We start from the raw sequence: 14,390 nt of genomic DNA on the forward strand, positions 1-14,390 counted from the left end.
AGATTAAAGAGGATATTAGAAAATCAAAGGAAATTCCTTATTCTTCGTTAGGAAGAACCAACATTATGAAAACGGCCATACACCCAAAACTGTTCTACACATTTCATGCAACCCCAATCAGAATACCAATAACATGCCTCACGGATCTAGAGAAAACACTCCTGAAACTCACGTGGAAAAAGAAGAAACCTACAATAGCAAAGGCAATTCTGAGCAAGCAAGGCAACGTAGGAGGCATCTCAATTCCTGGCCTGAAACTATACTACGAAGGCACAGTGATAAAATCAGCATGGTACTGGCAAAGAAATAGACCTGAGGATCAGTGGAACAGATTACAAGATGCAAGCACAACTACAAAGACAATCAACCACCTGATATTTGAAAATGGGGCTAAACATGTTCACTCTTTAATAAATGGGGCTGGAGAAATTGGCTCTCCACATGCTGAAGACTGAAGCTAGATCCATGCCTATCACTATGCACAAAATTAAAGTCTAAATGGACCAAAGACCTAAATATTAATACAGAAACCTTAAATCTACTGGAAGACCAGGTAGGCAGAAGACTTGGAGACATAGGGGTAGGCAGAGAATTCATGAACAAAATGCAAACTGCATGGGAAACACGTCAAAGAATCAACAACTGGGATCTCATGTTATTCAAAAGTTTCTGCACATCAAGAGAAATCACCAACAGAGTGAAAAGAAAACCCACAGAATGGGAAACAATTTTAGCCAACAACTCCTCAAAGGGCTTATATCCAGAACATGTAAAGAACGGAAAAACATCAAGCCCCCAAATTCAAAGACCCTCTCCAAAAATGGACATCTGAGATGAACACACATTTCTCAGATGAAGATACACAAATGGCAAATAATTACATAAAGAAATGTTCACCATCACTGGTCATTCGAGAAATGCAAATTTAAACAGCATCGAGATTTCATCTCACTCTGAAAAGAATAGTGGCCATCAAGAAATCAACTGATAACAAATGCTGGTGAGGCTGTTGGGAAAAAGGAACACTGCTCCACTGTTGGTGGGAGTGTAGAATGGTGCAACCACTATGGAAATCAGTATGGAGATTTCTCAGAAAACTAGGATTGGAAGTTCGATTCAATTCAGCTATTTCCTTCCTGAATATTTTCCCAGAAAACCTGAAAAGGTCATGCCAAAGTCATGTATGTGCACTCAAGTTCATACCAACACAATTTGTAATAGCTAAATCTTGGAAACAACCAAGATGCACATCAACTGCAGAGTGGATGAAAAAGATGTGGGTTTTTATACAATGTAACATTACTCAGCTATAAAACAGGATGATCTTGAGGCCTTCATAGGTAAATGGAGACAACTTGAGACTGTCCTCACTAGTGAAATAAATAAGAATCATATTTATAAATATGACATTGTCTCTCTAGTGTAAAAAGTAATAAGAAATGTAGGAGTAACATAACCCTAAATGTGTAATTGCTGTTGTGAAAAAGAGGAGAAAAAGTCCGAGGTAACGCGTCTGGCCGGCTGCGCCTCCGGGGGCCGGCGCCTCGGTGAGCTGCGCCGGAGCCCCGGGGAGGCGCGGCGGGCGGCATCCGCGTGGGGCCTGTGCTGCGGCCGTCCGGCCTGCTCCTGCTGGCTCCCGGCGCTGTTCTTGGACGAACGTTTCCGCGGCCCAGCGCGCCCGGGAGCTCTGTTCCAAGCGCTTCTCAAAGGTTGCTTCTCACAAGTTCAGGCGATCAGCGCTGTCATGTAGACGCCACCCCAACCCCGCCTCTGCCGTTTTTTGTGACAGCCAAGAAGAAAATGCACCCGCGTTTCCAGGGTTCGCATCCCACAGTCTGCCCCAGGGGTCGCTCTCTGAAAACCGCTGCAAGCGTCCCGCGCCGTCTCAGGATGAGCTTCACAGCCCGACCCGGGAAGTTGCTTCTATTTGAGTCCGGTGCTCTGTCTTGATACCGGAAGAGATTACAGACGTGGGGATAAGGGAAAGCAGCGACTGTTGAGGAAGCCATCATGGTGCCAAAGTGGCTCATCTAGTCATGAGCCTTGGCCCTGCAGGCTACAGGGGCTCCACGAGGACTTTTGGAAGTGAGCGTGAAAGAGGAGAAGAACCATGCCTGTGGTCAAGAATCTGACAGGTCAAGGAAGACCTTTGAAAGCAGGGAGATCTTCCGAAAACACTTCAGGGAGTTCTGCTATCAGGAGACCCCGGGACCCCGGGAGGCGCTGCACCGGCTCCGAGAGCTCTGCCACCAGTGGCTGCGGCCCGAGACCCACAGCAAGGAGCAGATCCTGGAGCTGCTGGTGCTGGAGCAGTTCCTGGCCATCCTGCCTGCAGAGCTGCAGGCCTGGGTGCACGCACAGCATCCAGAGAGCGGGGATGAGGTGGTGACTGTGCTGGAGGACTTGGAGAGGGAGCTGGACGAGCCAGGAGAGCAGGTCCCAAGTCCTACTTACGAGCAAGAAGAGGTCGTGAGGCAGAAGGCAACTCAAGGAACAGCCCAGGTATCCCCATGCAGCCAGTTCCCGTGCTCAGAAGAGCAGCTGCAGTGTCACATGCCAGAGGCGCGCCCAGTGCAGGAGAGCGGTAGCGAGGCTGGGACTCGGAATGTTGAGTTCGCACCAGTGGAGGAGGGCTCTAAAGAAATAAAATTTCCTGTGGAAGGACCTGGAACTCTCAGCAGTGGTACCACTCAGGTGCCTGAATGCGGAGATGCTTGTGGCCCAGAGGGCAGACTGGGCAGGAACCGGGTAAGCTCCTCAGTGGCGGAGAGGCCTCACGTCTGCAGGGAGTGTGGGAAAAGCTTCACACAGAACTCCATTCTCGTGGAGCACCAGAGGCGGCACACGGGTGAGAGGCCCTATGTGTGCGGTGTCTGCGGGCGCGCCTTCAGCCAGCGCTCCGGCCTCTTCCAGCACCAGAGGCTGCATACTGGGGAGAAGCACTACCAGTGCCGCGTGTGCGGCAAAGCCTTCAGCCAGAACGCCGGGCTGTTCCACCACCTCCGCGTCCACACTGGAGAGAAACCTTTCCAGTGCAGCCAGTGCAGGAAGAGTTTTAGCCGCCGCTCTGTCCTTGTGAAGCATCAGAGAATTCACACTGGAGAGAGACCTTATCAATGTGGAGAATGTGGCAAGAGCTTCTTTTACCACTGCAACCTTGTCCAGCATCAGAAAATCCACACTGGAGCTGAGCCCGTGGGCTCCTTGGAGCAGGCAGGGCAAAATCTCTGAGCCCAGACCCCAAGGCAAGGTCGCAAGGGCACGGTTCCTTGCTTGGCCCCTGAGAGAACAATCATAATTTCAGGTAGTGAGGCTGAATAGAAAAGTACAGGGAATACCAGGAGAAATTCCTTTAATTTTAGGCTAAAAGAAAGCGTAATTAAGTGCATCTGTCAAGGTCTCCATGTCAATGACAGCCACAGCTTTGCAATGGCAAATCTTAGTTCTTCATCATAATACATGCTTCGATCTACGTACATGTGCAAGAAGTTTCTGGATTCAGGAACACTACATCTTTCTAATTTTTTTTAAAAAAGTTTAAAAACATATGCAACCCGAGTTCAAAATTATATCAAAGGTAATTTACTGAGTATTACAAATTAATTTTAAAATCACAGTAAAATTTACGTGAGCTGACTTTTTTTCCATGTACATATGATTTGCATTTTAACCTACAGAAGGAGGCACATGGTGCCTCCCATGCAAATGTATAAAACCTCTCCTTGTTGATTTCTACTCAGCCTTCGGTCAGGAACGAGGACATGGAGCAGCCTCATTACTGGCAGCTCAGTGACTGCTCCCAGGCAGCAGTGATGGGAAGACAGATCTGCACAGCGACCAGGATACTTCACTAAAAATAGGCTATTTCAGATCGTTATTTTAAAAACTTTAGTTTCCTTGCATTTTTCCTGTAACATAATAAAAATGGTTAGTTTTTGCCTTTTGCTTTCTTTTTTCTTTTTCTTTTTTTTTTTTTTTTTAACCGGTACCAGGGATCGAACTCACGACCACGCACTTGCAAGGCAGGCGCTTGTGCTGCAGAGCTAAATCTCCAGCACCAGCTTTTTTCTTTCCTTTCTTTTTTGGCAGTGGTTATAGGGATGAACTCAGGGCCTGGTGCATGGTAGGCAGATATTGTACCACAAGGCAGTATCTCCAGCCACTGTTCAATCTTTTGTTTCAAAAGTCTCAGCTTTCCAAGAGTAGAGAGAAAAGTGTGGTCCATCGTGCATGTTGATTGCTTCTGTCTGCAGTGCTGGGGGTGAACCCAGTGCTAGATGAACTACTCTACCACAGAGCTACGTTGCTAGCCTCCTTAACATCCACATTTCTTGGAACTCTTTGTTGTTGATTACCAGCAAGGTCATACATACAAAATTAAAGTTTCTTTCCCTTGCCTTTAAAAAAAAAAAAAAAAAAAAGAAAAAGAAAAAGAAAAAGAGGAGAAAAGAAGATGCTCTAACGGATATAAATGCATGCATGGGTAAGTATGTAAGATTAATTACCATATTACTAAGTTTTGTTGGATCACTGAACACAATTGTTTGCAGTCTCACTGTTTGAATGTCTACTTTGTATGATTTACTTCTGTAATTTGAACAACTATTTCTAAGAGGACAATATGTGATTTATCAACTAGTGATTTCTTAATTTTTAATTTTAAATTATGTTTTAATCATTATTTCTTCCCTCCTTCAGTTTTGTTTTTTCTTGTTTTCTCTTTAAATAAAAAAATTTAAAAAGAAAAACCAGAACCTGACGGGCTCAAAATGAAATTCTTTAAGAACATCAGTGAACATCTAATAATAATACTCTGCAAACTCTGCAATAAAAATAAAGGTAGGACTTCAAAAATCATTCTGGGAAGCTATCATTATCCTCACCACCAAAGAAGAAAAGAATACAACCATAAAAGACAATTAAAGGACAATTTGTTTAATGAACATAGATGCAAAAATCTTTAAGACACTAGTAAACCAAATACAACAAATTATCAAAAAGATCATGCACCCTACCAAACAGGTTTCAGCCCCTGAATACAAAGATGGCTCAATAAACACAAACACAAAATTCCTCATCTTCATAGAATCAAGGCCCAAAGCCACATGATCATTTAAATAGGTTCAGAAAAAGCCTGTGATAAAATGCAACACTCATTCTTGATTAAAACCCTGAAGAAAGTAAGTTCAGAAGGTCTTCATCTCAACATGATAAAAGCCATTTATGACCAATCTACTGCTAATACACATGCCATGGGCAAACATTGAAAGCCTTCTCTCTAAAATCAGGAACAAGACAAAGAAGTTGTTTTTATCACCATTGCTGTTCAATGTGGTCATTCACGTAATAGCCTGAACAATTATTTAAGAGTAAGAAATAAAAGGGATACATGTAGGGAAGAACGGAGTCAGAAGACCTTTATGTGCAGATAACATGATCCTCTACTTCCAAGACACAAAACCCTCCATCACACAATTCTAGAACTGTTAACCAACATTATCAGGATACCAGGATACAACACACACACACACAGATAAAATCAATAGCATTGTTATACAATATTGAAGAACCCAATAGAGGTATATATTACAGTAACATTTTTGTTTTCTTATTAACCTGATATGATGCCCAGTATTGCTCTCCCCATCTTGTTCTGTCAGATTTTACTATATTCTATTTTGTTGATAGTATCAAGTTTGAGGGTATAGGCAACCAATTTCAAGGCAATAAGATTCACTAAGATGCCCATTATGGTTTGATTATTATCTTCTTTTGAAATCCTCTGAGGTCTCCAGTGTAGGTTTTATTAGTCTTGTTCTGTACTGTTTTGATCAATTCTATTATATCTGATGATATAGGCAACTTTTTAAAAACATAGCAGAGGCACAATGGTAAGCATTTTACATCACCTGATATTTTATTTTTACATCATGTACTATGCCCAACCTTTTGTTCTAACCGACTCTGCTTTGTTTAGCCACGTTAGGTTTTATTCTCTTCAAAAAAATAATAAGAATTGTGGGAGTAAAAAAACCCAAAAAGTGTAATTGTTATTAAAAAGAGAGGAAAGGAAGGTGGTCTAAGGGATATAGCTGCATGTATGTTTGAGTGTATAGGATGGAAATCCATATTACTGAACTTTTGTTCAATCATTGATCGGCACATTCTGCAAACTCATTCTATAAATGTTCACTGTACATGCTTTAATTTTATAATTTGGACAACTATTTCAAAGATGACAATATATAACCTATTAACTAGTGATATCTTACTGTATTTTATTCTTGAAATTCTGTATTATTTGTACCCTTTTACTGCTTTGTTTATTTTATTTCCTTTCTTTTTTCTCTTTAATTAAAAAAATTGAAGAACCCACTGAAAAAGCAATTAGAAAAATAATATCATTGATGACAACATTTAAAAAAACTTAAATAGATAGGTGTTAGCTTAAGAAAGCAAAGCATTGTATAGTGAAAATTACACCACTCAAAACTAGGCACCTGAAAATATCACAAAATGAAAAAATAGTCCTCATTTCTGGATAGACAGAATCGATACTGTCAAAATGGCCTGACTTTCAATATTGGTAAACATACTTGGTGCAACCCCAAGCTAAATACCAAAGTCAATTATCACAGAGCTAATGGAACAATCCTAAAATTGGGGGAAATTAGAAGAGACTCAGACTACCAAAAGCAATCCTGAGTAACAAAAGCAAAGCAGGTGGCATCATAATCCCAAGCTCAGAGCTACACTATAAAGTTACAGTGATGAAACCCACATGGTACTGACATAGAAACAGGCATGTGCATCAGTTGAAGAGAGCACAACAGAGACAACTCAAAGCACACAGAGCCAGAGCGCTGGGTGATCTTTGACAAAGGAGTCAAAAACATACCAGAGTAAAGATATTCTTTCAGGGATGGTGCTGGGAAAATTGGATACCTACGTGCAACAGATTGAGACTAGATCCACATATCTCACCATGTACTAAACTATAACCAAAATGGGCCAAAGAACTAAATGTTAAAACAGAAGCAATCTTCTGGAAGACAAAATGGGCAGTACTCAAAGACACAGGCATGCAAGGACTTTCTGAACAAAACCCTAATGGCACAAAATACAATATAGACAAGCAACAAATGGAGTCTCATGAAATTAAAAAGCTTCTCCATTGCAAAGGAAACAACCAACAGAATGAGGAGACAATCTTCAGATTGGAAAAAAAAAATACTTTCATTAGCCACTCCACAGGCAGAGGACAAGCATCAAAGTATAGACCTACCAAAGAAAACTCAAAAGAACAGACAAATGAAATGAAATGATACTTGTTAGAAGTACAAATGGCCAATAAAAACATGGAAAACTCATCATTGCTTCTGGAAATTACATAAATGCAAATTAAAAATACACAAAGATAGCATTTTATCTTAGAAAGATTTCCATGAAAAAAATCTAATGATAAATGGTGATGAGAATGAAGGATTTTTCTACAACGGTGGTGCGAATATAAACCAGTATGAACACTACAGGAAAGAGTGTGGTGTTTCCGCAAAAAACTGAAAATAGAAATCCACTTGAGACAGCTACGTCCCCTTGCAGAAATCTTCCAAAATAGTTAAAATCATACATACAGGGATATATATATATATCTATGTTTACAGCAGCACAATTTCTAACAGCTACATCTCTAAAATAGTGTGTACATCCATTAAGAGAATAATGTACAAGGAAAATGGCAATTATACACAATGGAATACTGCACTATGAAAAAGAAAGATAACCTTGAGGAACTCATAGATAAATGAATGCAACTTGAGGATATAAAGTTCTTTGAAATAAGTCTGAAACACAAGTTCAAATATTTTCTGGTTTCTCTTATATGAGCATACTTCTCCAAATTGCATATTTTGCTTCTCTAAATATTTTATGTGCCAACTTGTTTATATTACTAGCTCATTTTCAATCACTGAAAAGAAACATTTACACTTTTTCCTTTTTATATGAAGCATTTAGGCTTATGTTTTGTACTCTGAGGAAGTTCCATGAACATAGCAATACACAGTGTTTTTCCTTATTGTTTTACTACAAAAGTTATTCTTCTCATTAAAAAGCAGACATCAGTCAAAATTACTCAATAATAGCACATGACTTGTACTGCACAGTATTCCTTATGTTGCCCAATCCAAATAATTTTTCTATCTGATGGTTTGTGTTGATCTTTTTCATTATACACCAGTCACTAAGGTAGTCTTTCAGCTACTGACTTATTTGACTTATTACCACTCCACAACACTGCTGAACTCTTGTTTAAAAAAAGAACAACCATACCTTTCCGGCTCATTCACCACATTCTTTGTTTCTGTCTTTTTTAACAATGCTGCCGCTTCCATTCTGTTTTCCCTTAGAGCAAGCATAAGTGGTGTGAGGCCTTCCTGTGGAGAAGCAGAAACAATTTAAAACCCACACAACTGCCTGCTTCTCAGCTGAACTGAACAGCTTGTGAAGGACCCTGACTGTTAACCTGATATAGATAACAACACACAGCAGTCTCTTCCTTCTCACTCCCAGTGCTTCCACACGTGCTGCCCTGCCATACCCTCTGCAGTGCATGCTCTCTGCCCACAGTGGCTACAGAAACCCCAGGGTCACAACTCGCTCCAGTCACTGGTTCCAAGGGTCTTTCCATCACAGCCTTTATCATGGTACTCAGAGTTATGTAACATCTCCTGCTTCAATCAAATGCACCTTCAGGGCAGGGGCTGTATCTTTTTTCTCAGTAGCTCCAACCATAATGCACAGTCAAAAATGATTGAAGGATTTGGATTAAATTAATGAGTTAAATCATCATCCCTAGGGCAGGAATTCTCAGCCTATCTTCCAAAGAATAATTTTCCATGACTTCTATGTCTCAACAGATTTGATAATCATGTTTGAGAAATTATAAAACTGCATTATTTCCTCAGTATTAAAATCTCTTTACCTTTGCTTTACTCCTATTTAACATTACTTTTCTTCTGACAAATATCAACATGAGGAATTAACAGTTTCAGGGATACAGAGCTGAGAGCTTTCTAGTACTATGGAAATTTTTTCTGAGTTAGGCAAGAAACTTGTTGGATTCTCCACCTAGTGTAAGGATCCAAATACAATTCTTAACCATTCCAGCTTTCAAGGAGTCCCTGAGGACATGATCCAAGTGAACATGGATCCCTTATTACTACACAATCCATGGGGTTCTGTCCTATTACTAGATGAAAGTGGAAAAGATCAGTACAAAATTTCAATTGTCATTTATGCTGATAATGCTAAGATCCCCACGCAGCATAGCTATTGTTTTTAATAAGTTATATTCTGTTTCCATTTTAATTACTAATGTTATAGAAATCAGAGGTAAAATATAGTTCATCAATAAAGATTCTAATACTGCTTAATTTGCATTTTCCCATAATAAATAAATTCTAATACTGCTCAAGATGGATTTTCTCATAATGAACAAATTCTAACACTGCATAATATGAAAATTTTCTCAGAATTTTCTCAATATGAATTTTCTCAATATGAAAATTGTATCATAATGAAACTCACTAAGTCGCTTATATTTTTAAGGGATAAGGCTGAAAAAGAAGATACAAAATTCTTGGTAACATGCACAAACTATCCAGTTGTGATTATAATTAATAATACCTTCAGGCATTCTAATAGGAACATGGTTACTTATAGTATATGGGAAACCTTTTTTAAAGAATCTCTAAACTTCATTCCATTTTAAAATATTCATTCTAAAATCTAGATTACATCCTTATAAATGAATATAAGATATTCTGAAATTCCTGACTACATTAAAATATACCATCATTTAAGAACTGGAAACTCTCACAGAAGCACAGTAGTGGGCAGGAAGAAGTACAGAATTGAGCCAATAGCAAACTGGATAAGCCATGGGAGCTTCCTGTACAGGGGGCACACCCTCACAGTCACAGGGGCTCTGAAGACAGCACAGCCTCTTCTTTGTGAGCATCTCCAACTTCAAATTATGGAGATGTTTTCTGAAATTTCATTGTGAATTCAGTTGATGGAAGCAAATTGCATAGAGCTAAAAGGCACATTTAGTCCATAGTGTTCTGCTTATATCTTTGCTGTGCATGTGCTTCCAAATGGTTGTGTACAATGTAAAATTCTTCCCTTAACATCATGTTTTACCAAAAAGAGAGGTCCTGCTATGAAATAAAAAAGATTATACCTATTTTAATAATTTTTCCAGCACGCATACTTTTCCTCCATGTGTATGCAGTTCTCCCTGACTGTTAAGCAGGTAAAAAGGAGTGCCAAAAGGAAATTATCAAAACTATTCCCAGCGGGACAGGGGACAGGAACATCTGTAATCTTATCATTCTGGGAGGCTAAGAAGAGGGATCCAAGTTCAGATTTGATTTCTGTCTCTGCAACTTAGTGAGACACTGTCTCAAATTTTTAAAAGTGATGAGTGATGAGTGCTGGGGATGCAGCTCAATGGAAAAGTCCTAGGATCAATCATTAGTAACACACACACACACACACACAAAATAAAAATAAGCAATAAAAATGTATAAAACATTCCCACCTATGTTCTTACAATTTCAAGGATTTTCACCAGGGGGGTCACTTAATACATTGAAATAGTCTATCACATGCCTTCAACTAAATACAGGCTCAAGATGGATATTGTTCAAACTCCTGCAAATCACCATTTGTCAACACTGGGCCATTAATGATAATAAAGAGAGGCACTAATGATGATAAAGAGATGTGACATTCTTCAAGATTCAATCTCAACCATCAGAGAATTTCTACAGAGCTTCACAGTGGCAGTGAATGACTGCAGATGGGAGGGAAAGTGGTGGGATTCTGCAAAATAAGAGGTTTCACTGATGATACTCCTTTTCACTTCCCATGGACAGAGGTAGAGAAAGACAAATGAAAGTTGGCCTGATTTTATTGGAAAGGAGAGATTAGAAGGAAGTGGTATTTAATCCAACTCATCTAGAGATTTCTTCAGTTTCTGAGAATTAGGAATTCACCATTAAACATGCCTGTCCATTAAATGCTTCTGAGCTACGTCAGAATCTTGAGGAAATGTTTTGAAATATCCATGTCAGGGCTTAAGACATTTACTGAACCCAAATCTCCAGGACAGAGCCTCAACTGTTTCAAACCTTTCTCCTGACCACAGAAACGCACAAGTCTAGATGAGGACTAGAGAACCTAGAAGATGACATCAGTCTCATCTCTCATCTACACAGCCACTACTTTTTACTAGTTGAGAATTTAGACAAAAGGAGGGAAGGTGAGAGACAGGTACTCCATGGAAGCTCCATTTAATCCTCTTGGCACAGGGCAGAACAGGGACTAGTACATTCAAAATACAACTGATCTCATCATACAAGCTCCTTAACTCCCAGCTCCCAGCAAGACATCATATGTTTGAAAGGACAATTCAGATTCTTATCTTAGTTGCGGTTTCTGACTGAAAAGGAGAGGACTTCTCTTTATTATTCATTCATTTCCCTTGTTTCCCACTTAATCACCATGCATCCAGTGAAAAACTGGATTGATCCAGTTCTCCTAAAATTTCAGGTTTATATCATTCTCTTTACTATTTAAAAATTTTTAAGAGGACAGGAATATAGCTCAGCAGCACCATGCCTGCCTGGTAAGTGCAAGGTCCAGAGTTTGATTCCTAGTATTGAAAAAAAGAAAGAAAAAAGAAAAGAAAAAAATAAAGAATTTTTATTCCCAAATTGAGTACAACCAGATTATCTGCACTATGGAATGCTGAGGTAGGCAGATTGCAAGTTTAAATTCAAATTAGGCAACTAATTTGAAACTCTACCTCAAAGTAAAACATAACACAAAAGAGCAGGAGATGCAGCTCAGTATGAATATTCTGTGTTCAATTTCCAGTACTGAATAGAAAAAAAAGTATTTTTCCTAAAAATTGATCTTATCTATGCACATGAACCAGAAAAAATATTTTTTCAAAAACAGCCAACCAACAAAGCAAACTCTATGGGCCTGCATTATTTCTAATTATTTTTCCTTCTCATTTTTCCCATTTAAGTCAAATCAAAAATGGATCATTTTTATGAGCTGTCAACAGCAACAATATTACCACTTATTGTAAAATACTGTTGTTCTGTTTAAGTTTTAAAATAATACCTATTTCTGAGGCTAATTTTGCTGTCCTGTGTTGTTTTACACTAGTGCAAAAAAAAAAAAGAAAGAAAATATAACCATTTGGAAAAAATAACAGAAAAATGATTTACTTTTTAAATTTCAGTGTCTTCACAAATGCTTGCTGTAAGTGCATAATAGAAACTCACATCCTCTAGCATTTCATTAAAACTATCAACATTGAAAGTGAAAACATTAACTATTAAGTTATTTAAAACAGTGTATTTCCATCCATGAAACACTTGACCTTCTAAATATGGAGAACTGACCAACCAATATGTCACTGTGAACAGGAAAGTATTTCAGAAACTTTGGAAAGAAAATTCAGTGCTCTATACCTTGTTTTTTGCCTCAGCATCGGCACCATGCGAAAGCAGTTTTGCTGTTAGTGAAGACTTTGAACTGTAAACTGCATAATGCAGAGCAGTGTCGCCCTTGGTATTGGCAATATTTGGATTTGCACCATGTTCCAAGAGAATACTAACACAGTCTTCCTCGTAGCATTTTACAGCCTGTGGGTATTGTAACAGAGGAGACACCATCAACTCAAGAAACTCCAAACACACTTTCCACATGCCTGGCCAAGGAGTTATATTCAAATTACATCAACTGACTTTGATTTTCAGCATTTAAATACAATCCCTCCCATGCTGAAATTGTTGGCTGCTATTTACCTTAATCAGAGCGGTGTCATGGTCACTGTCCCAGGCATTAAGGTCAAACTTTTTCTGTATCAGGAGTCTCACCACTTCTGGATGGCCATAGGCACTGGCATAATGCAGAGCAGTCCTGGGACAGTCAGAAAGATTATTAGGAAATTACAGCACTCCATTTCAAAATTCATAATTATTCATGGAATTGTGAACATTAAATACCTTTCACAATAAGTATTTAATTATCTTTGAAAACATAGAATGCTTAGCATCTCTTATTACTCACCTGTGAATGGAAGAGCAAGTGGGTGATGCTGCGTTTGTGTGTGGTGCAGGGGGTGGAAGCTGCTGTCTTGCACATACTAAACAAGATCCCTGCACTGCGCTACCTCCCAGCCTAGTGCAACCCACTGGAATAGAAAGAGCAGGCCTTGGATTTAGCTCAATTGGAATTTAATTCCTACTCTAAGTTCTTACTTTCTAGCCATCCCTTAGCCTTTCTGTGCCTCGGGATTGTTACCTACAAAATGAGGACTGAAAGCAGTTCTCTCACAAGACACCACTGTGATGGTTAAGTAAGAATCCACACAAAATTTTTCGAATAACTTCTCAAACAAGTAACAGCTCAATAATTGTCTGATACTATAATGTCTCCTATTACTACTTAACAAAGGCAATATTTCAATTAAGTAAAATAAAATAATTCAAATGGACCTACCTTGTGGGGTTAGAATTATTTCAATAAGCCTCCAGACACTTTTTCTCATATTTTAACACCTCTGTCATTGGAAAGCCACATACAGCTCAGAAGACAACAGGTCTTGTGTAACTATAACTGGTGGTGTGGGAGGGCCCCTCCTGACCTTTGGAGTATGGGGGGCTTTTTTTTAACATCAGCCTCTGTGTATGCTACTGATATAACACTATAACATAAACCAGCCTATAGAATGTTAAGGTATACCGGCCAGACTGGAAAATCCTTGCATGTGCCCATATAAGGGAGATGAAAAGACAAAAATTGTATAAAAGGGGGCAACTATACCATGTTAATCATGAATCTGCTGAGTTAGTGTCAGCACCAATGAAGCTGCCTACTTGGGCAGCTGGAGTGCCCTGCCTCTCCATGTGAAAATCCCACAGCAGTGGCTTTTAAAAAGGTTTCTTCGTAAGGCATCATCACATGATTCATAGTAAAATCTATACATACAGATAATTTCTTTATTTCAGAAGAAGTAAAAAGTTATCAGAAATACCAATACACACACATAAAAATGAAAATTATCTGTGCTTAACTAATATTTCTGTTTTTCTCAAGGATTATTTTATTAATAATCAACTTTCACTAGAGTTTCATATCTATTATAGAAATCAAGGATAAGAGAAAGGAAAGAAGAGCACACAGTACCGTTGCCAATACTAATCATAACATGCAAAATGCAAGGCACAAAAATGTCAAAATATAGAATACTCAGCATTGTTTCTGGGCCAATGAAACTGTTAGAATGAAAAAATTTAATAAACTCC

General features: G+C 39.0%; 2 protein-coding genes across 2 annotated transcripts in view; one reads left to right on the plus strand and one right to left on the minus strand.

Annotated features, from left to right (window-relative positions):
• Positions 1 to 14,390, minus strand: part of LOC134477125 (ankyrin repeat domain-containing protein 27-like) — a 91,190-nt gene that overhangs the window by 74,380 nt on the left and 2,420 nt on the right. Inside the window, exons 2-4 of the mRNA XM_063254145.1 lie at positions 12,888 to 13,002; positions 12,552 to 12,725; positions 8,332 to 8,435 (exon numbers count right to left, since the gene is read on the minus strand). Of these exons, the coding sequence (XP_063110215.1) occupies positions 8,332 to 8,435; positions 12,552 to 12,725; positions 12,888 to 13,002 (393 nt within the window). The remainder of the gene's footprint in view (positions 1 to 8,331; positions 8,436 to 12,551; positions 12,726 to 12,887; positions 13,003 to 14,390) is intronic.
• On the plus strand, positions 2,041 to 4,411 carry LOC134477127 (zinc finger and SCAN domain-containing protein 23-like; the record flags this gene model as incomplete). The annotated part of the gene is made up of 1 exon (XM_063254151.1): positions 2,041 to 4,411. A coding segment is annotated over one exon (1,191 nt), but the record flags the coding sequence as incomplete, so codon positions are not given.

The sequence above is a fragment of the Cavia porcellus genome, unplaced genomic scaffold (genome assembly GCF_034190915.1).
Source record: "Cavia porcellus strain 051 isolate PalLab524CR breed Dunkin Hartley unplaced genomic scaffold, mCavPor4.1 scaffold_8, whole genome shotgun sequence".
Taxonomy (NCBI): Eukaryota; Metazoa; Chordata; class Mammalia; order Rodentia; family Caviidae; genus Cavia; species Cavia porcellus.